The sequence below is a fragment of the Podarcis melisellensis genome (assembly GCF_964234715.1).
Source record: "Podarcis melisellensis genome assembly, chromosome: 5".
Classification (NCBI taxonomy): domain Eukaryota; kingdom Metazoa; phylum Chordata; class Lepidosauria; order Squamata; family Lacertidae; genus Podarcis; species Podarcis melisellensis.
The window spans coordinates 56,783,998-56,808,099 of NC_138537.1; the positions used below are offsets into that span (position 1 = coordinate 56,783,998).

Sequence of the window (24,102 nt, forward strand, 5' to 3'; positions counted from 1 at the left end):
ACAGAAACCGGGATGGCTTCTGAAAATCTGGGACTGTCCCAGGAAAATAGGGACACTTGGAGGGTCTGATTCAATAGTGCCTTAAGGCAGCTGCATATTGGGTTTTAACCCATTTGCAGAAGTTCATAGTTTTGGGCTAATGTAACACCGTTAATTGCAAAGGGACACATTGAGGTCCTCCTGAGGTAGTGGGGGTGCATACTGAAGTGCAAAGTTTCCTTCAAAACTTGAGGCCTCTGGGGAATTAGATGCAACACAGTGCATTTCAAAATAATGTCCTAGGGAGAGTCTCAAGGTCCAGGTGGAGTGGCCTGGAGAGCTGCATTCAGTCCTCTTCCCCAAGCCTGAAATTCTTCACTCCTGCTATAGAAGAGATGTATCTTGCCATGTGAAAGTTGTAATCTCCCTGCACATACTCATGAAAGCAAGAGACAATCTGAGTTGAAAATAGGCTGTTGATTGTTTTCGAAAATATATTATCAAACCCACAAAGATGGAAGAAAGTATGTGCCTCACTAAGATTTTTCTCTGAGAGAAAGAGATATATACACAATATATGCACAAATAAATCGTTTCTTAGAAGAGTTAAGAGTTAAAACTGATGTCAGAGTTGCATTGTTTTTTAACATAATGATTGCTTTCACTGGAAACTGTGATGAAAATGAGAAAGCTAGGTATCTAAAAGTCTGTGCTCATTTAATGTGAGTCATGCATGCACGAACCAATGATCCAATTTATTCTATTGTAATACTCTCAGCTAAGTTCACCTTCCACCTTCCCTTTCGGCTATCTGAGTTAGTCGTGTTCCTTGTGTTATCCTGATCCAGCCAACTCCTTGGCTCAATTTTTTCTCTCTGGTTTTATTTATTATTAAATTAGTATACCGTGACTAATTTAATAAGAACAAAAACAAACCAACAACCAAACATTCATCTGTAATATTCAGGCTGCAATCCTATATATACCTACCTGGGAATAAGCCCATTAAACAGAATAGGACTTAATTCTGAGTAGGCATGCATAGGATTGCACGGCCAGGAGATTTTTTATCATGTGGAGTGCAGCCTTCATGTATGTATCCTCAGACCTGGTTTCAGTGTTCCTGATGGCTTCTGGCCAGGGGGAAATCCACATTATTCTGTGACCCCGATCTATAATAAAAGGGTAGGAAGTTGCCATTTTCACTGGTTTCCATGTTGCATGACTAATATATGTCTCAAATCTAAAGCTACTCAGGTCTCAGCAGTGGTGAAATGTGCTACTCATTTAGACAAGAACTGAATCCACAGCTCCCAATTCAAAAACTAGTTCCTGTGCAACAAGGAAATATACGCCAATAGTTATTGTTACAATTAAGTACTTAATTGTTCAAAAAAAGCTGAACATCAAGCACTGCGTTTTTCAGTGGCAATCTTTGTTTGTTGCAAATTAAAATCCTACTAATTAAAGTCACCTTGAGTGGATTAACCTGAAGTTCAGGAATTATTTTGATTTTAATTAAACATAAAGACTGAGTTCAAATAATGTGAGTAGCCTGGCAGACTTGGAATAGGAAAAGCTAAAGCTTACTGTGTGTGCTTCAGACCTTAATGCATAATACAATTCCTAGTACTGACAGCACGCAATAATGTTATGTAAGGTCACATATTCTTCAGCAAAAGCTACAATAACAGACACAGCAGAAGAGTTAAGGCTGAACCTCAGCCATAATGGAATTTCCTTGCTTTTGAAGTTGCATCACCTCCTTTACTCAAAACAACAAGTCTTGTTTGTTAGATTGGACAAAAAAGGGTTATATTTTGTTAAAATGAAAGGCACACATTTTTACATGCACGTTCATATAGATATAGATGTGCTGCATTTCTGTTTAGGGTACATGACATGAACAGACTGGTAAATCCAGTTTTCTTTATACGCAGCCACACATGAAAACTACCTGCTCTCAAAAGTTTCCTACCCGCTTTGCAAAATAAAATAAAATAAAATAATTTTTAATTTTTAAAAAAATCACCAGCATTATGTCCAGTTCAGCAGTACCTTGGGTTACATATGCTTCAGGTTACAGACTCTGCTAACCCAGAAATAGTACTTCGGGTTAAGAACTTTACTTCAGGATGAGAACAGAAATCGTGCTCCGGCGGCGCGGCGGCAGCAGGAGGCCCCATTAGCTAAAGTGGTGCTTCAGGTTAAGAACAGTTTCAGGTTGAGAATGGACCTCTGGAACAAATTATGTACTTAACCTGAGGTACCACTGTATGGGACTTGTGTAATGGCAAAGTTGGAACAAAATATATGAGAGACCCAGCTTTGTCCCATTTTTTAAAAAAGGTTTGGTACAATTGGTACAATTCACCAATGGAGACAGCTTGCGTAAAACAATTGGGCACATGCTTTGGTATACAGTGGTACCTTGGGTTACATACGCTTCAGGTTACATACTCCGCTAACCCAGAAATAGTGCTTCAGGTTAAGAACTTTGCTTCAGGATAAGAACAGAAATCGTTCTCAGGTGGCGCGGCAGCAGCGGGAGGCCCCATTAGCTAAAGTGGTGCTTCAGGTTAAGAACAGTTTCAGGTTAAGAACAGACCTCCGGAACGAATTAAGTACTTAACCTGAGGTACCACTGTATTCCAAATCACTTTCAGTGCAGCTAGCCACCCCGTGAGGCAGTTGGATTTTCCATTGTTTGTACTGTAACTCTAAAAAAGTAATTATGTTCAGGCAGTCTGGAGAGGTGTTTGGTTCTACTGCAAAACCAATGAATACATGGTGAGCTATCGGGGGTGTTGAAAAGTCCCATTATCAAGTCCCATAGCAGTGAATCTGACAAGGAAATAGACATGAATGGTTTCCAAGGACAAGATATCCCTCTGGTTTTTCTGCAAGCAATCAGGAAGGATACATGTAGCAAGAATAATCTATGGAGAACATAAAATATTCCCTTTTGCCTACACTGAAGCCATGTTCTGCATCACATGAATGCACAGGCTGCATTATTTACAACAGCAATGAAAATACTCATATAAGAACCTTATATTTTTCAGGGATAAACAGATGCTACGATTCAGAGTCAATCTGGCAGCCCAGATTTTCAAATTCTGCACCCTTTTTTCCATACACCTAATTCCTCCAAATGCTATCCTCAATTTTGGAAAAAGTCTAGTAGTGTATATTGAATCATTTCAGTAAAAGTTAGAGAAGCTAGTTGAAGGAGATGAGTTTAGTTCAGAGCTCAGAACTTTTAATACAGTCGTACCTCAGGTTACATACGCTTCAGGTTACAGACTCCGCTAACCCAGAAATAGTACCTCGGGTTAAGAATTTTGCTTCAGGATGAGAACACAAATCGTGTTCCGGCAGCGCAGCGGCAGCAGGAGGCCCCATTAGCTAAAGTGGTGCGTCAGGTTAAGAACAGTTTCAGGTTAAAAACAGACCGCCGGAACGAATTAAGTACTTAACCTGAGGTACCACTGTATTTATATTCATTCTCATTACATCCATTGCATCGTAAATAAATTAATAAGAGAATCTGCAGTGGTGTGTCCTATGCTTGAAGGGTTGGTCAAAGCCTTTAACTTTAATTCTATTCTTAAAATTCCTCTTGCAAATTTAAACTAAGGAGCTACTGTCTGATCTGGCATTTCAGTGATTGAAGGATGAGCTGAAGTGTCATCAAGGTCAATTCTTAGAGGTTCATCATAGTTGCCATACCATTCTGGTAACTCAGGAAAGTAGAAACCACCTAGAAGGTATGGGAACACACAAGAGGAATCATTCCAGTGCCAACCCATGACTCAGTTTCCGTCAGTTAAGGACTTTCACCTTTTCGAAGGTCTACTAAGACATGGTTCTTCGGTCTACTGTAAGCCATGTAACTTATTTTGAAGGCATGCTCGAAAGCCATGTTGTTCTTTGTGTAACATGTGGAACCATTTTCACAGAATTTCGTGCAGTGTAAGTGTTTTACAGCATAAGTATTACTTGCAATAAGCCAGTGTTCGTAGTAATCATGAACAATATGTCAGGGATGGGAAGCCCATGCCCTTCCAGACATTGTTGCACTCAGCCCCAGCCAACATGGCCAAAAGGTAGGGATGATGGGAGATGTAGGCCATCTATATCTGGAGGGTCACAGGTTCCCCATCACTGCTTCTGGTGATCCATTCGTACCACATTGTTTTTGTGCTATCAGAGCAGTGTGTGGTAAGAGCTATGGGGAGACAATGATCATACTGCTCCTGTAACATATCGACCCCAACATGACTTAAGATGCCTAATGGTGCAATAAACCCTGTGAATCACGCAAGATAAAACTAATGAAAGCATGAGGGAAGCAGATCAATTGCCCAGGAGAAGTCAGCTGGACTGCATGTGTTCTAAATGGTCACAAAAACACGATTTTAAAAACCTGTGGTTCAAGGCTCTGAAATGTCACACACAGACTGATATGTGCAGGAATGGGCATAACAGTTCTACGACACAATGGCTATTTCTGACAAAGGAACTTCAAACTCAGGATAGACTGAGTTATGATTAAGTTCATTTTTGCAAGGAATGACGATATACAACGGTCTGTCACCTTGATGTTCTACGGCACTGAAATGATCACAGTGAAGTTTTACCACACTGAAGCTTTCCAGATAGTCATTCCATACTGTCAACACATGGGAGAAATAATAGAAGGTGAAACCAAATGGAAGATGAAATCAGTTGTGTTATTTCCTTTAAAGCCACAGCCAGCACTATAGAGCAGAGGATTTCAATTTTCACTGTTGTACACCTGCTTTCCTAAGGCAAGGCATCATTGACAGCAACCCCAAAATAATTAAGACATTAGAAAGACAAGCATCTTGGTTTCCAGCATGTTCTTTCATCCCAAGTATTGTGGTAGGCAAGCTAAACACACACACACACACACACACACACACACACAGAGAGAGAGAGAGAGAGAGAGAGAGAGAGAGAGAGAGAGAGAGATTTTCAATAACTATGAGAGTCTTAAGGCCCTCTAGAAATGGACCCAGTTAATCCCCAACCTCTGGAAGAAGAAGCTAAGATACTGGGGGAAAGGAAAAGCTGATAGACCAACTTTGGGCTGCCTACTGACTATCTATTATTGGGGAAAGAATGCTGGACTAAAGAGGGGCAGGGTAGGATGGTTCAGCAAATTCTTTGTGTTGTAAATCTGGAGAGATTTACTAACATTAAAGAGGAAACGTAAATTTTAAAATACATTATTAGTTTTTTAAAAGAACCCTATCAATGTGATCTTTTTATTTCAGAAAAAGCTAAGTTATAAAACAATGCAGTCTATATTTTACAATGGCTGTTGTAAAATGTGTGCTTGCCTAGTCACTGATGATAAAAGAATGGAAGCACATAAAAAAATTCTTTAGGCCAGGCAAGTCTATATTATTCAGATATGCAAAGTATCTGTGCTTTTTTTCCTCTTTCATTTTTGTTAACAAACTGATATTATGCTGCTTGAATAGAATGGAATATCATATTAGGTACTGATTACATTATAGACCTCATAAATAGCTTGAGAAAAGAGGCTGCATAAAACTTTAAATATTTCTCTCTGTCTCTCTCTCTCTCTCTCCCCTCAGACAGAAAAGGCTTACAGCTCCTGAAAGTAGAGCTTACATGGCTATTACAAGGAATCACTGCATCTCTGAAAGTGTTTACAATTGTCAGACATCCTTAAAAGCATTAGGAGTTTTTCTTCATCCTTTGTGTTAGGACAAGCAACAACCAAATGAGCAGATATTGGCCTGGCCTGTTTGTTATCTGCTTTTCTACACTTGTACAAAAGACTATAAAGGACAAGGCACAATAAGAAGAGCTCTGCTGGATTAGAACAAAGACCTATGTCAGCCAGTATCCAGTTTCCTATAGAGGTCAATCAGATACCTATGGCAAGCCAAAAGTAGAACTTGGTTGCAAGACCACTGTCCCACCTGCGTTTCCCAACAACTGGAATATTCAGCGTCATACTGCCTCTGATTCTGGAGTTATTATAACCAAAATGACCAGTAGCCCTCTATAACCACTGTCCTCCATGAATATGTCATATCCTCCATTAAAGCCATCAATGTTAGTGGCCTTCACCACAGCTTGTCTTAGCTGTGTGAAGAATTACTTCCTGGATCTCCCATCATTCAGATTCACTGGGTTCTAGTACTTTAAAAGAGAGAGAGAAAATCTCTCTGCCCACATTGTTCAAACTATACATAATTTTGTACACTTCTATCAAATCTCCTCACTCACTCTTTTTATAAACTACAAAGTCAGAACATTTCTCACAGAGGAATTGATCCAACCCCCAGTTTAGTTTGCCCTTTTTCTGCACCTTCACATTCTACAATATCGTTGTTGAAATAGGGCAAACAGAATGGCACACAGTATACCCAGAATAGTTATGCCATATATTTGTATAAAGACATTATCAAATTGGCAGTTTTCTTTTTCGTCACTTACATTGGCATGGATTTCATCTTATCCACAGATGCTATAAACATTTTCATTCCATCATAACCCCCAATATTAGTTAGGGAGGACATATTTGCTCTAGCCATGATTATTGCTCCACAACAAGACTTGTTCTGCTATATGCTTGGTAATTTTATATTTAATCATGCTTTCAACCCAGAATAGATATTAAGCTAACTGACCAACAATTTCCTGGGGATCCCTCCTCTGCTGACCCCTCTTTTAAAAACTGGTGTTACACTGGTCAACTTCCAGTCCTCAGGTACAGAATAATATTAGGGAAAGGTTCCTTTTTCTTTTTAGAAGATCAACAGTTTTACTTCTGAGTTTTGTTTTGTTTTAAGAACTAACAGGGAGATACAATCTGCTAACTTCCTTCAGTTAAACAAATTTAACTACTCCGGACATGTAAGCAGTGGCATCACAAGGGGGGGGGGCGGTACGCCCCGGGTTCCATGTCTGCGGGGGTGACAAGAAGGCACCCTGTGGGGGCTCCCGACGGTGGAGCAGCCATCACGCCGCCGCAGCTGCCTTTGGAGGATCCTCAGTTGCGGCTGCAGCCACAAGCAGAGGATCCCAGCATTGGCAGCAAACTGCTAAGTACAGCACATGTGCGGCGTCGCATGCATGCGCTGTATGCAGCGACACTGCACACGCGCTGTATAGCGGTTTGCTGCTGGCACTGCTCCAGCGTTGTACAGTGCTGGGATCCCTCCATCACTGCTACAGCCATTGTGCTGCCGCAGCTGCCACAAGCAGAGTATCCCAGCCGGCAGCAAACCGCTATACATGCGCCCTACATAGTGACGCCCGCCCCGGGTGTCACGACGCCTTCCTTCTCCCCTGCATGTAAGTGAAATTAGCATCAAGCTACAATTGTGGTTATTTCTCTCCTCCTACCTGAGTAATGTCTAATGTTGCAGAAGTTACTCACCATGCATCATAAATAAGGAAGGGGAGGAACTGCAAGAGAAATAACTTTTTGACTATGTTTGAGTCAGTTTCACATACTAATCTACCATAAAACTGCTATGAAATTGTACAAAAAAAAATATTGTTTAATGCTTGTGAAGCTGTAAATAAAAGGAGATCCATTTGTCATTGAGAACTGGCCAAAGAATGCCAAGTTCACCAGCTAGCTAGAAATCAAATCAAGCATTATGCCATACAGTTCCTCCCTCCTCTGTCCAGTTGTACAGCTGTTTTCTCTGCAGCATCACTTTGAACAACTAAGCAATCCCAAAGGTGTCTGCTTGATAGCTGTGCTGTTTATTCTTTTAAGAGACAATATTTTTAATATAAAGAACTGCCCTACAGCCAGGTTGTCCCCTGTAACCCAGTACTGTCCACTCTGATAGGCAGTGCTTCTCATGCACAGGACTTGCTAGAACCTGCTACTCAAAAGTTTAAGTAAAAAAGCAGATAGAAGAGGAGGGTCACTTTCCTCTTATGATTGCCCTTGTAGTCAGAGAAACCTCTTACCTAGACAAGAACATAGGTAACCTATCACACTCTTCACCAACCTGCTGCCCTCCAGATGCTTTTGATTACAACTCCAATCAGTCCCAGCATCATGCAGCTGCACTGGCTTGGGTTGATGGGAACTGTAGTCCAAAGCATTTGGAGGGCACCAGCTTGGAGAACACTTGCCTAACATAACTAACGCAGTACTTTTCTACAGTGGTACCTCCGGTTATGAACTTAATTCATTCCGGAGGTCCGTTCTTAACCCGAAACCGTTCTTAACATGAGGCGTCCTTTCACTAATGGGGCCTCCTGCTGCTGCCAGACATCCGCTCACATCCCGGGGCAAAGTTCACAACCAGGAGCATCTTCTTCTGGGTTAGCGGAGTTTGTTACCCAAAGCATTCATAAGGAGGATGGTATGTAACCCGAGGTTCCACTGTAATTTGAATTATAGTGATTTCAGAAATGCATACAGTGCACAAAACTCCTTGAAGTTATGTCTGTTCTCCATATTTATAGAGAACTCTATAGCTGCTGGAAAAATGTAAGTTCAACTCTGCAGGCTAAAAAGGGTGTGAATTTAGAAGCTTCGTTATTGGGGCCCTACTCTCCAAACATCCACCGTAAGAAATAAGTCACCAAATCATGCTGTTATAATAATTGGGTCAACAGCCAAGTGCTACATATCAAGCCTACTGACTTACTCAACTGCATTTTGCACTAATGATCCTCCTTGCCAAGACATTGTAAGGACCCATATTTGTGGCATGCACTTAACAAGATTTGCTCTGTGCCAGCTAGAATGACTCAAATTACTCTGCAAATGTGGCTAGAAACTGGGTTAAATGAGACGTGGCACACTGGGTCCAATATCCTTTCAGGGATACTTCAGTAACCAGGCAAAGTTATTAGAAATTGCTTCACCAATGAGCAGCAACATGTGACATGTAATAGCTCTCTCTCTTCCTTGCCATTCATCTTACAGCTTCAGGGTGATCAAACCTACCTGCTGCCAGCTCTATATGCAAGTTAACTGCAAGTGGGATACTTCCCCCCACACCCGTTACTGAAGTCCACAGGACTACCAGCTCCTGCTGCTCCACCAGATGAACTCTTATTAGCGCTGTGCTCTGGTGTGCCCAACCAGATTCTTACTCAGTTGAACTCGGCAAGGAGCACTGCAGGGAAAGTACTTGTGCTTAGAAGCTCAGCACTAATAGACTTCTGCTACAGCTGCCAGCCTGGTTCAAAGACAGGAGAATAAAAAGTCAGTCCAAAGAAACAAACAGCAGAGACGTGCCAAAAAATTAAGGGTTTGGAGGAGAAATTGAATGCACAAAGAGGCCTTAAGCCAAGGAAAAGACCAGCATGGGAGGAATAAGGAACAGGTGCACAAAGGAGAGCGTTGCTTCTCCTCATAGATTTTCTGTCATATAGGAAGGGTAAAAATAATCATTGAAATAGGAGACAAAGAAAAATTTCCCCCTCCCAAAGGTAACCCATAATCTGCAGCCATGTAATGGCCTACTAAAACTATATTTGTATCAGATTGTCAACATGTATTACACTCATCAAGATCAGAGATTATTCATACTCTCCACTACTACGGTCTAAAACTAAAGGGATCAGATAATACGATTTTGCATAGTGCTAAAAGCTGACAGTACTAATTTAGGGTGCATTTTCCTGACTCTACAATCTCATCTTGAGGTTCACCCACCCACCTGGTTAGGGAGTCCTGCAGCGCGTGTGCCATATTCCATTGTGCGCTAGTGAGTCATTCTCAGTTTCCTTTATTCGTTTCTGTCTTGGGTACTGGATAAACTTCTATCGGGGTGCTTGAAGTCTAATGTTACCATTTTAGGTGACTGAATTAGAAGAGTATTGTGATGTTTCTTAGCTCAGTGATTCTGCTGTCAAATGTGATTCTGCTGCCCTGCAGTTGGGTGCATGTGCAACAAGTTATTTCAGACAACCCAAAACTATGGTAAAAGACAACAGTGAAAAAACAGAAGGAATATTATACTTTGATTATTGGGGAGGGTGGGCAGACAGAGACTACAGGCAGAAAGGTTAAATGGCATGCTCTGCTCAGGCCAAGGGAGAAGGTGGGAAAACGGTAGCATCTCTCTCTCTCTGTAATCAATGGATAAGGTCCCAAGCACTGCAAGACTGTACCCATCCCTTTACTAAACTAGGGGGTGGAAGTGGGATAGAGGGAGAAGGCCAATATATTTTTGGTCAAAGCAAGTAGTCTTCATTCAGGCAATCACAAACCTGGTCAGGAGCAAAATCTGTAGCTGCAAGACTAGAAGAAATAATGGAAGTGTCTATTGGCTTACCTGTGGTGGATAAGATCACATACCAAATTTGTTCCCACTAGTGATGTGAAGTGCGAATATTCTCGAGAATGAGAATATTCTCTAGAATATTCTCTAGAGAATATTCTCCACAAACTGTAAATTCTAATACAAGAACCAGTTTTACAACCCACATTTTAAAAAATCTAGTAAATAAGTTAAGCTGTGATATTGCCAGTGTAAGTAATGAATAATTTTTTTTTAATCCGGATACATTACTGGGTATTGTGTCATTCACCATTGGCAGTTCTGAAATGTGAGCTATAGAAAACATTATTATTTTTTAGTTTTAAAAATGCCATATCTCGCAGATGATCAGTGTGGAACTGAAAGTTCTGTTACCAGTAGAGACGAAGATGGTGACTTATCCTCTTAAGAGTCAATATAAATTTATAAACATTTGAGACTTGTTACTTAAAGCCTATTTTTAAAAATATTTTTTTCTTCCAAAAATGAAGGGGAAATGTGTGTGCTTCCTATGGAGCGAATGCAGGCTTTCGCTGAAGTCTGGAGAGCGAGAGGCGTCGGTGTGCACCGACCCCTCTCGCTTGCCAGGCTTCAGGAAGCTATCCGCAAGCCTTGCAAGCCCGGCGGGGGTTCCCGCGGGCGGGTGTCTGCAAGCCTCGCGTGCCCGGCGGGAGGTCCCGTGGGGCACGCGAGGCTTGGGGCGGCAGCCACGGCTGGGGGGGGGAATGTTTTTTTTATTCATTCCCCCCCCCAAAAAAAACAAGGTGCGTCCTATGGACCGGTGCGCCCTATAGGACGAAAAATACAGTATGTTGTGTGTTGCCTTACTTGTCTAAGCAGATAGTAATTTGCATTTCTGATGTTATGCAATTTGTCATTACTGATTATTTGTGTTTTATTCTCTGGAAATAATAGCATTTATTTTAAACTTTTTATTGGTTTTATTAGTATTGCACCAAAAATACTGTACGATATAGATATGCTTATTAAAGAACATATTCATGTAGTGGACCTGAGTTTTTTTATATATATTCCTTTTACTTTAAAAGCTACATCTGATACATACACGACATAATTAGAATTCAAAGTTGATGGTAAATATATGGTTAGTTGCAGGCTTAGTGATTAACGTGAGTCATTCACATTGAATTTTCAATTTCAAGTTTGGTGCAAAAAATCAAAGAATGTGAATTCACTGCATTGCCCCATTGAATAAAAGTACAGTGGTACCTCAGGTTAAGAACTTAATTCGTTCTGGAGGTCCATTCTTAACCTGAAACTGTTCTTAACCTGAGGTACCACTTTAGCTAACAGGGCCTCCCACTGCTGCCATGCAATTACTGTTCTCATCCTGAAGCAAAGTTCTTAACCTGAGGTACTATTTCTGGGTTGGCGGAATCTGTAACCTGAAGCATCTGTAACCCAAGGTACCACTGTATCTGTACAGTTTTTGGTTGCCATCTGAACAAGTTTACCCATGAATAAACATGTATATTAACTAATTATATCATTTTCAATCCATTAAAATGAATATTCTCCTATTTTAAATGAAAATTCTATAATATTCTCATTAATTGAGAATATTTTGGAGAATTTAACATCACTAGTTCCTACATGTGCCTCTCCAAGTAAGATCAAGCTTGCTATCAGGGATAAGAAATGGATTGGGTGAATTGGTAGGGGAACTTAAGGAAGAAGGGCCACCACTCTGGGGCAGAACATTTGCCTTCCATGCAAAAGGTTGTCTCCAGCATCTTCAGGTAGGGCTGGGAGAAAAGCCCTGGTGAAATCCTAGAAAGCCACAGCAGGCCAGTCAGCTAGATGGGCTAATAATTTTGTTCAATATAAGGCAGCTTTCTATGTTCCTGTGCAGGCCTATTTGGTTGCTGTGTAGAATTACGGTATATCTCGATGAGCCCGGCCAAAGATTCTGCCTCATATAACAAGATTTTGTATGTATCAAGACAAGCAGGAGATGTATGTTGTGAGAGAAAGCCTTTCCTCCTACCAGATGGGAGGTGTTGTGAGCGGGAGCCGTTCCCGCATCAGCAGGGGGGCGTATTTGGCCCCTGCATCACTTTCCCAGCTGCTGTGCCGTGCCCGTCAGGCCAGCCAATAGGGCTGGCTTGGGGGCAGGCTCTAGCCGCATTCAAGCGGCCACGGCAGCCCTGTGCCTCATTCTGCTGCGCGGGGTGGGGTCATATACAGATTGTTTGATTCAATGCCTAAGCCAATACCACTCACATGCTGTAACCAATAAAGTTGTGGCCTTCTTTAGCCCATTAACCTAAAATACATGTGTCCTTGTGTCTTATTTATCCCTAAGTGGGTGGCGTGTCCTTGACTCACAAGGGTTAGAAACCAGTGGTGTAGCGTGGGTTGTCAGCACCCAGGGCAAGGCAAGTAATTTGCGCCCCCTAACCCGTGGATTTGCGGCCCCTAACCCTAACCCCCAGATGTTGCACCCGGCGCGGCCGGCCCCCCTGCACCCCCCACGCTACGCCACTGTTAGAAACATTAGCCCCCATCTCTGGTCTAGGATAGTCTTGGCTCGACAGAAACGGAACTGAAGAGATCTTGAGTTTTCTACCTCTTTGCTTTACGGTGCTTTGTCCCCAATTCTAAAAAATCAGGTCTGCGTGGCTAATTCTCCATACATCATTCAAGCTGCATTAAAAGTTTCAGTGCTGCTTTGAGAGGATTCCATGGTGATGAAACTGTGAAAAGCCAGAACACCAGGAATGCTGAAGTCACCTAAGGATCCTGTGGGTGTGAAATTGTAGGCAATTACATCTGATCACTGTGTCAGACATTGCTGCTGAATTTATTCAAATTTGCTATAGAAATTGTTTTGAAGTACTTCAGAATACCAAGAGCCCTGATTAAAGCAAATTGTGTCTACTATATGCAAGGCTGCGGGAAGAGAATCTAGTCCAACAAGAGTTGTACATGATTAGAAAATGTCAAACACCAGAACAACAACAACAAATTAAAAAAATGAAGTATCTCAGAAAAATACTGCTCCTGAGTTTCAAAGTCTTCTGGAAGACAGTCACTAGCAACCGACTCAGGACAGGTGAGAGCAAAATGGAATTATGTAAATGGGACCCATAATGAAGATGAGGACAAATTGTGTTGACCAAGTTAAAACTATTTTTTGCAGGAGGTGGTATAATCTGACAATGTTATATATTGGTGTCCAGGGGAGAAGATTCCTGAAAAAGAAGTACAGTGCTGCATTTTAAAATATTGAATGTTTAGGAGATGGGGCACAGAGAACATCCTTTTCCACAGAAAATATTCCATTTTCAGTCCTTGGCATCTCCAAACTGGGCTGGAAAGACTCCCCTCCGAAACTCTGGAGAGCTGCTAGTAGCCATTGTAGAGTAGACAATACTGAGTAAGTTTCAATGGACTCAGTATGTATGGATATGAATATGGATGGATGTAAGCCCATATCATCACAGTTCTACTTAACAACTAAGTAAAACAACAGCTTCATCGTCACCTGCACCAGCCCTCAACTTGTGACACTCAAGATTAGATGGTATTTCTTGATCCTTACAACCTATTTGACAGTGATCCTGTCCAACTTGCAGCACTGAGTCTGCCTCAATAGGCTGCACAAAAGCTAGAATTATAAGATGGTCCAAAGTACAGCAGGGAACAAATCATCCATCAATTTTGCCTCCTCGCAAAGGCCGTTGTTGATAACTGCTTTATTCAAAGTTGCTGCCACCCACCCTGGATACTGGACAAACAGCACAGAGAAGCAACATAATCAGGGTTAGGTTTCTGTGGGCTCTTAGCAAGATAGCACAAATGAAACTACAACCTCTCATATGCTGTTCTTGTCTGAAATGTTAAAAAATCATGTTATCACAAGGGATTCTATAGCATGATCTTACTTACTATGGGGATCTGGGCAGATCAGAAGTAGCATGTGCTGTTTCCTGACTATGGAGGTGGGCAACTATTGTCCCCATCTTCAAAAGGGGGCAGGGATAAGATCCAGGTAACTACCAGCTTGTAAGCTTGACAGTGATACCAGGAAAGGTCCTAGAACAGATAAATTACGCAGTTTGTGAGCACTTAGAAAAGCTGTGATTATTAAGTCCTAGTATAGGTTTCTCAAAAACAAGTCATGCCAGTCGAATCTCATTTCTTTTTTTTCTTTTTTTGATAGAGTTACAAGCTTGGTGGATCAAGGGAATGCTGTGGACATGAGTCATGGATTCGAGCACCACATTGAGCAAAGGATTCCTGCATTGCAGGGTGTTGGACTGGATGACCCTTGTGGTCCCTTCCAACGCTACACTTGTACGATTCTATGCTTCTGCCGATGGGTCAGGACTTGGAAATTGTTACATCCAGTGGGGCACAGCCTTCCCACTCAAACTGTCAAGCAATTTAAAAAAATCCTCAATATCTCAAAGCCAACCACTTTTCCTTGTCCCCTGTCCCCCCCCCCCCAATTTTCTACTTGCACAGAAGCTTGTAGAAGCATTTCTGTTAAACTCCCGTTCTCTTGCCTATCAGCTCTCTGCAGCACTTTGTCACTCCTACTTCAAAAGTATAGCAATGGCAAAGAGGCATGTCTCATGTGCATCTAGGCAGAAAAACCATGTGACCAATCAGACTGCTGGGAAGTCAGTCCTGATAGGAAGACTCTTACTTCATTTGTTGTTAATGGTGCCTGTTCAGCACAGCGACTATAGCAGATATTGAAGGAGTCAGAACTGCTTCAAAAACAGCATTAGCCTAGCATGTTTAGAGCTGTTTCCCTGAAGGCAAGAGAAGCAACAGGGTGTGTTTCCTACTTTGAGGAACTCCACGCCACCCATGGTATTTGTTTTGTGACCTTGCTAGAGAGAAAGAGCAAGCAAGCTCTCTGTAATAAATATCTACTGTTCTACTTAATCATTCTGCCTCTTTTTAAATTGGGGAATTGGGAGGCAAATAGTGGTTGGCTTGTTTATGTGTTGGAACATATTCTGTATTAACTATTTCCCTCAAATTTCCAGAAAAGGTGTGTGGATCTGCTTCCAACAAGCCTCTCCTCTAGCAGGGGATATATCTTGAATGCATAGGAATGAATAAAATGCTGTCACTATATTTCCAGCTTGTTCTTAGTAAGTTTGTCAGTGAACTTCTAAAGTGAGACATTTGAGCTCTGTGCCTGTCTGGACACGACTCTGCAATTGTCCCCAAACCTGGAAGATAGTGTCCCAAATCTCTGATATAATAGAGGTCAATTATGATTAGCCTGGTGTGATGAACTCCACACATGAGCAGAGATTATTACTACTCATTTTCAGAACTGAGCTACACATTATAATTATGTTCTGTTGTGCTCTGATGTGCCCTAGCCCAAATGAAACAATCATTATTATTTTTCTATCTATTGGTTGGAACACTTTGTTCTTTTAATTTAAAAAAACATGTTTTGGATAATGAAGAGTTGGTTTTTGGAGGGAGGAAACTGCACACACCTGAAAACAAGTTTTTCTCACATTTTAAAAGTTTTTAAGTGTTCAGGTTTGGGGGGGGGCGCAACAGGTGTGTAGGTTTTAACCATACAATAACTGAAAAGATTAGGTCATGTGGTATGGTGAAATTTCTAAATAAGAGGTACAGTATTAATTCAATCTTGTCTAAGAATCATACTTGGGCCCTCTTACCTTGAAGTTATTTCCCTGTCCCCAAATGTGTAGAGAATAAGTGAGGGAGGGAGCGTTTTTTAGACAAGAGGAGACAATGGCACTATGCACATGTGTGGTCGTATACTTTCCTAAATAAGTGCTATACAAGTTCTACTAAGATGAAAACATTAAGGTTAAAAATAGCAGCTCTACCAAGTAAAAATGTTACCAGCTACCACTGACACCTAAACCATGTAGCAGTTGCAGTGTTAAATAGGCCCTGGGAGCCCAGTGTCCCAAACTCCACTCTGCCATAAAGCTCACTGCAGGAGCTTTAGCCAGTCACTGCCTCTCAGCCCAACCTACCTCACAGGGTTGTTTTGAGGATACAGTGTGGAGGAGGAGAGCCATATGTATGTCACCTTCAGCTTCTTGGTGGAGGAAAGGTGGGATAAAAATGCACATTAAAAGAAAAATGCAGGGGGAGGGGGAATAAGCACCAACACAGAACAGTTTTGGAGGGAAGAAGATTCAAGAAACACCACTGGGTGTTATTTTATTTTTCAGTTATTCTTATGATTAGGAAGCATCCTGATCCACCTCAGTTTCAAAATGATAATCAAGACTGGCTTTATTTTAAAATGTGCTGTGTGATGATAAAAACCTTAAAAATTGCCAATAGATTTTATACAGGGCGGAATGGGCATGAACACAAAACAGGCTGCTTAGAAGAGACAGCGAAAACTCCCCTTTAAATAATATGCAGAAAGGACAGATCATCCACATACTGTTTACCAAACAATACTGTACTTCAAAAGCATGACCACCATTTGAAACCATGTTCAGCAGGGCCCCCAGGTAGCCACCTTTATGAAGATGGGAAATTGCTTATTTCACCTGCCAGAAAGGTACCAAGAGCAACTTCATTATCCTTTGCTAGGACCCACAGGCATTTCAATAAAACCTCATGATTGGCCGTATGAAAGGCTACTAAAATACCTAATAAAATCAGCATGGATAGTTGACCCCTCTCCACTGCCAGAAGGATAGCATTAAACAAAGATAGGAAAGAATTCAATAGCCATAATGCAATTACAATGGAATGAACATAAAACTGTGCCATCTCTGCTGATGGCTGTACAGCAGGATTACAGCTGGCCAAAGCAGGGAAACAAGTTGTTCAAGTGTGCATGTGGCTGGTGCTAAAAGCCCATGTGTTTATGATGATGTCACGATGCAAATTTATGCACAGAACAATCTTAGGCATCCGCAAAACAAAGCAAAAAACCCCATGATTCCCAGTGCACTTTGGTTACTTTTTCAAGGGCTGCGTGAGCCCAGCTGTGTCTGAGGAGTTATGCAAACATCACATAGGGGAAACTGCATACGAAACTCTATTCTTCTGCAAAGGCATAGATTAGTTAAAACTCTCAAAGCTGGGAAACAGTGATCTAACTGGGAAAGAAGCACACATTCGTAATTAGTCATCATCCGCCCTGCCCGCAATGAATTTGGCAATACATGTGGCCAAATGGATTTGTCTTACAGTAAAAAGATGGTAAAGGACCCCTGACAGTTAAGTCCAGTCGCAGACAATTCTGGGGTTGTGGCGTTCATCTCGCTTTACAGGCTTACTACAATAAAATATACAAAATACAAAATAATTTAAAAACCCCCACCAACCAATAAGAAAATAAAAGAAAAGCATCAGACGAAGTAAACTTCAGTCCATGAGAACTTATGTCATAATAAATTTGATAGTCTTTAAGGTGTCACAAGACTTTGCTATATTTGGTAATGGCTGTGTCCTAACATCACAATTCCACAGGTGTTGGGGTACCCTGAGTTCAGTGGGACTTGATCTTTGGTCACTGAAGTCACTTTAGGACTGAAGCCTAAAGCAACAGGACATCTTTATTCTGATTGACAAGTAGTAACTCTTTCCCACCACCAGGTAACAATGCTGTTCATTGTCAGTTCATCACCATGTTATGTTCTTTCTGTAGCTGGCAGTGACACAATTCATATATTAGGAATTCTATGTTCTACTGCTGCCTGAGTGCTGGAAGGAAGACCGCTGCTGCAAGGCCCATTTCCACCTGGCCTAGGGGGCAGGGCCCAGACTCCAGAGTGAGCTAAAAGAGGCTCCTGGGAGGTCACTGGGACATTGCTGGAACAACTCTTGGGTTGCGGCAACTGGCTAAAATGTTTTCAAATTTTTAAATGGTTCTAATTTTGGTTCCTCCGTTTTGTTTTTGTTGGGTTAGTGTTGGTTAAATGTTTAGTTGGAGTTGGTGGTTACTTTGAGTATAACTGTAAACAGTTTGTTATTATTATTGGTATTTATTTATTTATTTATTTATTTATTTATTGGTTGGTTGGTTTGTTGCTTGTATAGGGTATCTCGTTTTTTAATGTTTGATGTTGTGTTTTATTTGTTGCAAGCCGCCCAGAGTGGCTGGGGAAACTCAGCCAGATGGGAGGGATATGAATTATTATTATTATTATTATTATTATTATTATTATGCAAAGTAAAAGAGGCATTTTGCCAAAGGCCAACTAAATCCACTCAAGTATTAAAGTCACAGTGCTAACAAGTTGCTTCAAACATAGCAACTTTGTACTTAATTTCCCCCTGAAATCATCCTGTACATGTCTACTTGAACATAAATCTCATTAAATTCAACAGGGCTTACTCCCAGGTAAGTGAGTGTATTGCTTTTGGCTACACTGCCCTGTTGTTAAATGATTGCGTCACGTTGCTGCAATACATCATAGTCAATATTACCAGTATTTTTATCTCTCTAGATAAAACATATATGTATATGTTTCTTAGTTTTTTAAAGAATGTATTTTGTCATGAGGAAAGGAGAGTTGTCATAGATCACAAAGTCTGAGAGAAAATAATTACATTTTAAGCAGGGTGCATGCTAATACTGTTTTCACAGAAGAAAATTAGCCCCATTGTGATTTGTCGTCTTGTCTAGGAAGTTATTTATTCCAGCCTTTCTTTTAATGGGGTAAAATCTATTTTGCAAGCTGGCATGTGAGTTGAACTGAATTAATGCAAACCCATTATTTACATTTCGAGATACTTGTCTTTGCTGTGGCAGGGCATATGGGAAAATGTTAACAATTTCACTGGTGTTGACTAACAAATCAAAACTTTCAGGAGTTTTTTTTTAATACCCTGACTAATGGAGATAGATGCCTAACACCGCTCCCCCACTGTTTTGTGTCTCACAGACACAGCATCTGTCTTTTTTGCCATTGGAAAAACAAGATTCATTAATAACGTTGCTTTCAAATGATGTATAGCCGAACATACGTCCTGCAACACAATCCTTCTAGAAAGAAATAATCAGACTACACAAACAACACTCCTAACAAACACAGGGAAATGTCTGGTGGCCATGACCTAGTGCTAAATATATGTTTAAAAAGGAAATTACACACAAACCACATGTGTAACTCTAAACCTCCTTACAAGCTGCTGCAATCCTTTTCTGACATACCTGGGCGTAAGACCCATTCATCTTAATAGGACTTACTTCTGACTAGATATGTATAGGGTTGACTATAATATCTGGATTCCACTTGGTTACAATAATTTTGGTTACGTTTTGATTACAGGGATCTACAAGAACTTGGGCTTTGCAAGAAGTGGAATGTTGAATATAGTTTCTTTTATTTAATTTTAGCTTAGAACAGTAATTTATATCCCACTTCTCTCCATTAAAATCGGACCCAAGGTAGTTTACAGAAGTAAAAACTTTTTTAAAATATTACACCACATCACGTTCTGTACAGATAAATAACATACATGTAAAAAACACATGCTACACCGCAAAACTAAATGCACATTACAAAATACAAAAACACAATAGCAAAATCCAGACACCATTATGAGCCTTTAGTTAGCAACAGCAACTGTGTTGCTGTATGCATTCAAGTTTATTTAATATATTTTTTTAAAGGCAGCTTGAAATGTATTGAAAATTACTGAGACTGAAATCCTATACACAATTACCCGGAAGCAGAATTTGTTCAACTCAAATGGAATTACTTCTAATAGAAACATAGAGGCTTCCACTGTAAATCCTCAACAATTGTGCTCTTTAAATTCTGCTTTAAATGCAGGAGCCAGCCAGGTCTTTTCAAAAAGTTCATCAAATGTTGTAGTACCAACAGAAGCAACAAAACAAAACAAAAACAAAGCAAAGCATTGTTCAACTACTGATGCGAAACGCCTGGAAAACTTGTACCAAACTTACCAAGGCAACACGGTTTCCCCCAGGAGGCATGGTTAATCATGAAGCAAATTTGAGATATGAAGGGCTTTCTTTCCTGGTTCCTTGCTACAAGAAGCTTTGTCCGTAAATCCATCTGGTTGTGCCCTGCGCAGCTCAAGACCAGGGGTTTCCTTTTCTGAGAAGGCATATTTCATGTTGGTTTCAGTTTTATAAATGTTTCCCTTGGCTTGCTTTCGCTAGGCCGGCTGCCACTTGTTGCAATGGTAACAGGGGAAGCCAGGATCTGCTTTCTGCTCAGTCGGCTGGAATGAATAATTAACTCACCCCCCCACCTCCCCTCATTAGCATTCCATTCAAGCGACACAAATGAAGCAATTCATTTCTCTTTTTTGTCCTCAGAAGCTCACTGGATTAATGAGGGTTATCTAGGAGATAAGGCCCAGGCCTGCTGATTTCATTTAGCCTGATTGGTTAGAAACGGTGTATCCTAAATGCAGGGCCCCATTTGCCCGCATATCAATTTTTGGCTGCTGCATTTTTCAACCTTCTTCTGGCAGGAGATCTTACATTCAGCCAGGGAGGATATCTATCTGGCGGACGCTGCATGAATCTTTCATTTTTGCAACTTTAATATTTTATGCTGGCAGTGTTCTCTGTTTATAGGTGCTTTGTGGAGCCACGTGAAGAACAGGTCTAGCACCAGAAAATGCCCTTATGTAACTTCCTCCTGGCCAATTTGGCACTCCTGCCATTGAGTTTGCACCACAACTGAATTCACCCCTTCAGCAGCTCACCTGCTGAAAGTTTGGGTAAAAGTGCCTCCACCTCACCTCACTGTGGACATAAACAAACCACTTACTTTTCTGTAAGCTGCTTTGAGACATACAGTGAAAAGTGGGGCATACTAGTTTAAAAAAGATATGTAGGATAAATAGGTAGAGGACACAATCTGTATTGCTCTAGTGTGCCATCCCCAACGAAATGAATAGGAACAGCCCAAGAGTATACTTGTGTTTTTTAATGCATACTGCATCTGTAATAACAACAAGGCAGTGTGCCTTATATACAGTCAGGCAACTAGTTCATTGAATTACCGGTATTTACTGCAATTGGGAAGATCTAGGAGGCATCTTTCTCAGCCCGCTATCTGTCATCTTTCGGACCAAAGATTGAACCTGGGGCCATCACTTTTGCTGCTTCCTTCCAATTTTGGGGTTTTTTCTATATCTTTTCCAGAGGTTTTGCAATCCTCAGGTGCACTAGATCAGAACACTCTGTTCCTTTTGATATTCAGCAAGCCTCATCCCTTGTAATGGTTTCAAGAGCACTGAAGACCAATTTATTCTCAAAGACCTTCAGTGGTTAAAGCATACTGGGGTCTTTGTGTTGTGGGTCTCCTGGATTTTATTGTTGTTTTTGATGTTTTTACCTTTAGAGCAGCTATGGAATGAAGTTTTAAACTATTTAAATATTTTAAAATATACTGAAAAGTTGCTGTCACTGTCGTTTTAGATAAGAGTTGCAAGTCGCTTTGTGGAAAAGATTTCTTGAAAAGCGGGATATACGTTTATGTGAAGTCATAAAATAAACCAACATTTGATTTCAGAAACCCTGTTTCCTTATATGGGGCCAGGGCAATAGCTGCTGGCTAGAATCAGAGAAGAATTGGGCATGTCAAGAACAGCATCTGAGAGAGTGGAAGAGGAGCTTGGAGGAATCTTAGCAAGTCAAAGGGGCATGGCACTATGATAGAATCTCGGCAGAGGTGAAACCAAAGAAGAGGAAGAAGGGTGGAACCTAGTAGAATCTAACAGGTCTAGCACAAAGCCAATGACAAATCCTTGGTTTTATTGCCTATGCAGAACCTATATTAACTAGGCCACATATTTGTACATAACAAGAGAAAGAGGAAGGAGCAAAACTTTCAAGCTTTATGGACTTAAATATCTGTTTGCTTGTTTTTAAATCACAACTATGGGGCAAGTGAAATAGTATTATTTTATACCCCCGTAAAGTAGAGTCTGTAGGACTTTATGATTTCTGCCATAAATGTCAATGGTGATCATCCTATCATCTAAGTACAAATGTTATTACTGAGCACTGAATTCAGGGTCCAGCATGTTCTTAGCACTTATCGCTGCAAATATTTGGAGCACTGCCTGGTGCCATCTCAGAGCCCACACATTGGGGGCAGATAGAGATACCCAGGGCTGAGGTAAGGCTGTGTAAAACATTTTGCCCTCAGCATGAGGCAAAGTGTTCCTCCTTCATGGGTAGGAGAAGCAGAATGAATTGTGCAAAGTAAGCCAATTTATACAGAACTTCCTTAAAGTAAAATCTGGTGTTTGTTTACTTATTTTGTTAATAATGTATACTGTCTTAAAGGTTGTCAGTGTTCCATTAGCCAGATGTCATCAAATGGCAGAAGAGGCAAGAACAATTCCCAGGCTTGGATTCTTCTTCTGAGCAGCCTTACACTACTAGAGCCTAGACTGCCACAGCAGCTTTCTCATGCACCCCTCCTTCTGTGCAGGCTTCTGTTTACATTAATTACACAACCAAATCCTTTTAGTGTACAAAAATTGCTTCCTTCTTCCCACAGATGCTTTGGCCACTGTCTAGACGAGGATTTGAGTACACTGATCCTTGTGTTTACCACTACTCCAGCATTAACGTTGTGCAATGCTGTTTTTGTCTTCATGTGCATCATACATGAGAAACAAATGTCTTTGCAAGGATGGGCAGAAGGGAGATAGTGGTGGGTTGCTGGATGACTTGATATATATTGGCAAGGGTTTCTCAGTTCCAGTTGTTTAGCAATAGCAACAACAGAAAGGCTTTTTGAATCCAAATAAGGCTGTTGGAATCCCTGATTTGTATTAATTCAGATGCAGATTTGTATATTAGCGGCCTCCTAGCAAGTGTTGCTTGGGAATTCTAAGACACACAAACACAAAAAACCAGGGCAGGTTTGAAAATAGTGATTAAAAGGTTGAATCTGCTGACTTAGTTCAATATGGTGTCCTATTATATCTTAACATAGATGAAAACATGCTCCTTGATCTTGGGTAAAGATAAAAGTAAAGGGACCCCTGACCATTAGGTCCAGTCATGACCGACTCTGGGGTTGTGGCGCTCATCTTTCTTTACTGGCCGAGGGAGCCGGTGTACAGCTTCCGGGTCATGTGACCAACATGATTAAGCCACTTCTGTCGAACCAGAGCAGCGCACGGAAACCTTTCTATTTATCTACTTGCACTTTGACGTGCTTTCAAACTGCTAGGTTGGCAGGAGCAGGGACCGAGCAACGGGAGCTCACCCTGTCAGGGGATTCGAACCGCTGACCTTCTGATGGGCAAGTCCTAGGCTCTGTGGTTTAACCCACAGCGCCACCCGCGTCCCTTTGATCTTGGGTACCATTGTGCAAATTTAGTTACAGTATCTTAAGAGATCTCCAAATGCACAGTGAAGAATTTCATGACCGGCCGTTATAGTAGATATGCAGGTCATCTCAGTGTACAACAGGGTAGAATAGGAAATTGGCTGTGCCCCCTTCAGCTGCCATTTTTCATCTGGCTGTACACACCCAGGCTTTTTGCAGGCTATTGATGGTAGGGAATCCCATGAGCAGTACGTCCACACATATTTGGTGGGTGAAATAGAGAACTTTGAACTGGCTTTTTGTGTGTTTCTACTGAATCTTTGTTCATGAGCTGGCACAGACTCTCCCCCTGCCCCCATCCCTTTCAAAGTTTTCTGCTGCCCGTGGAAGCTGCTTATGGGCAAGGAGATCCTGAATACATTTAACCTACCTCTTCAAATGTGCAGATTTCTCCCAAAGTCCATGCCTGAGTTGTGACTCAGGATCAGGGACATGAGAGGAAGCATTTAATACATTTTAAAATTTCATCCACTTTCCTT

At 41.2% G+C, this 24,102-nt stretch overlaps 1 protein-coding gene and 1 long non-coding RNA gene across 2 annotated transcripts in view; one reads left to right on the forward strand and one right to left on the reverse strand.

The window, feature by feature from the left end:
• Positions 1–20,420, reverse strand: part of LOC309370693 ((E2-independent) E3 ubiquitin-conjugating enzyme FATS) — a 101,776-nt gene extending 81,356 nt beyond the window's left edge. The window contains exon 1 of the mRNA XM_081912678.1: positions 20,203–20,420. Coding sequence (XP_081768804.1) covers positions 20,203–20,368 — 166 coding nt within the window. The 5' untranslated portion in view covers positions 20,369–20,420. The remainder of the gene's footprint in view (positions 1–20,202) is intronic.
• LOC309370778 lies at positions 17,787–22,007 on the forward strand. The gene is made up of 2 exons (XR_014168686.1): positions 17,787–17,882; positions 21,788–22,007. It is a non-coding gene; the product is annotated as an uncharacterized lncRNA (long non-coding RNA).
• The last annotated feature ends 2,095 nt before the right edge of the window (positions 22,008–24,102 follow it).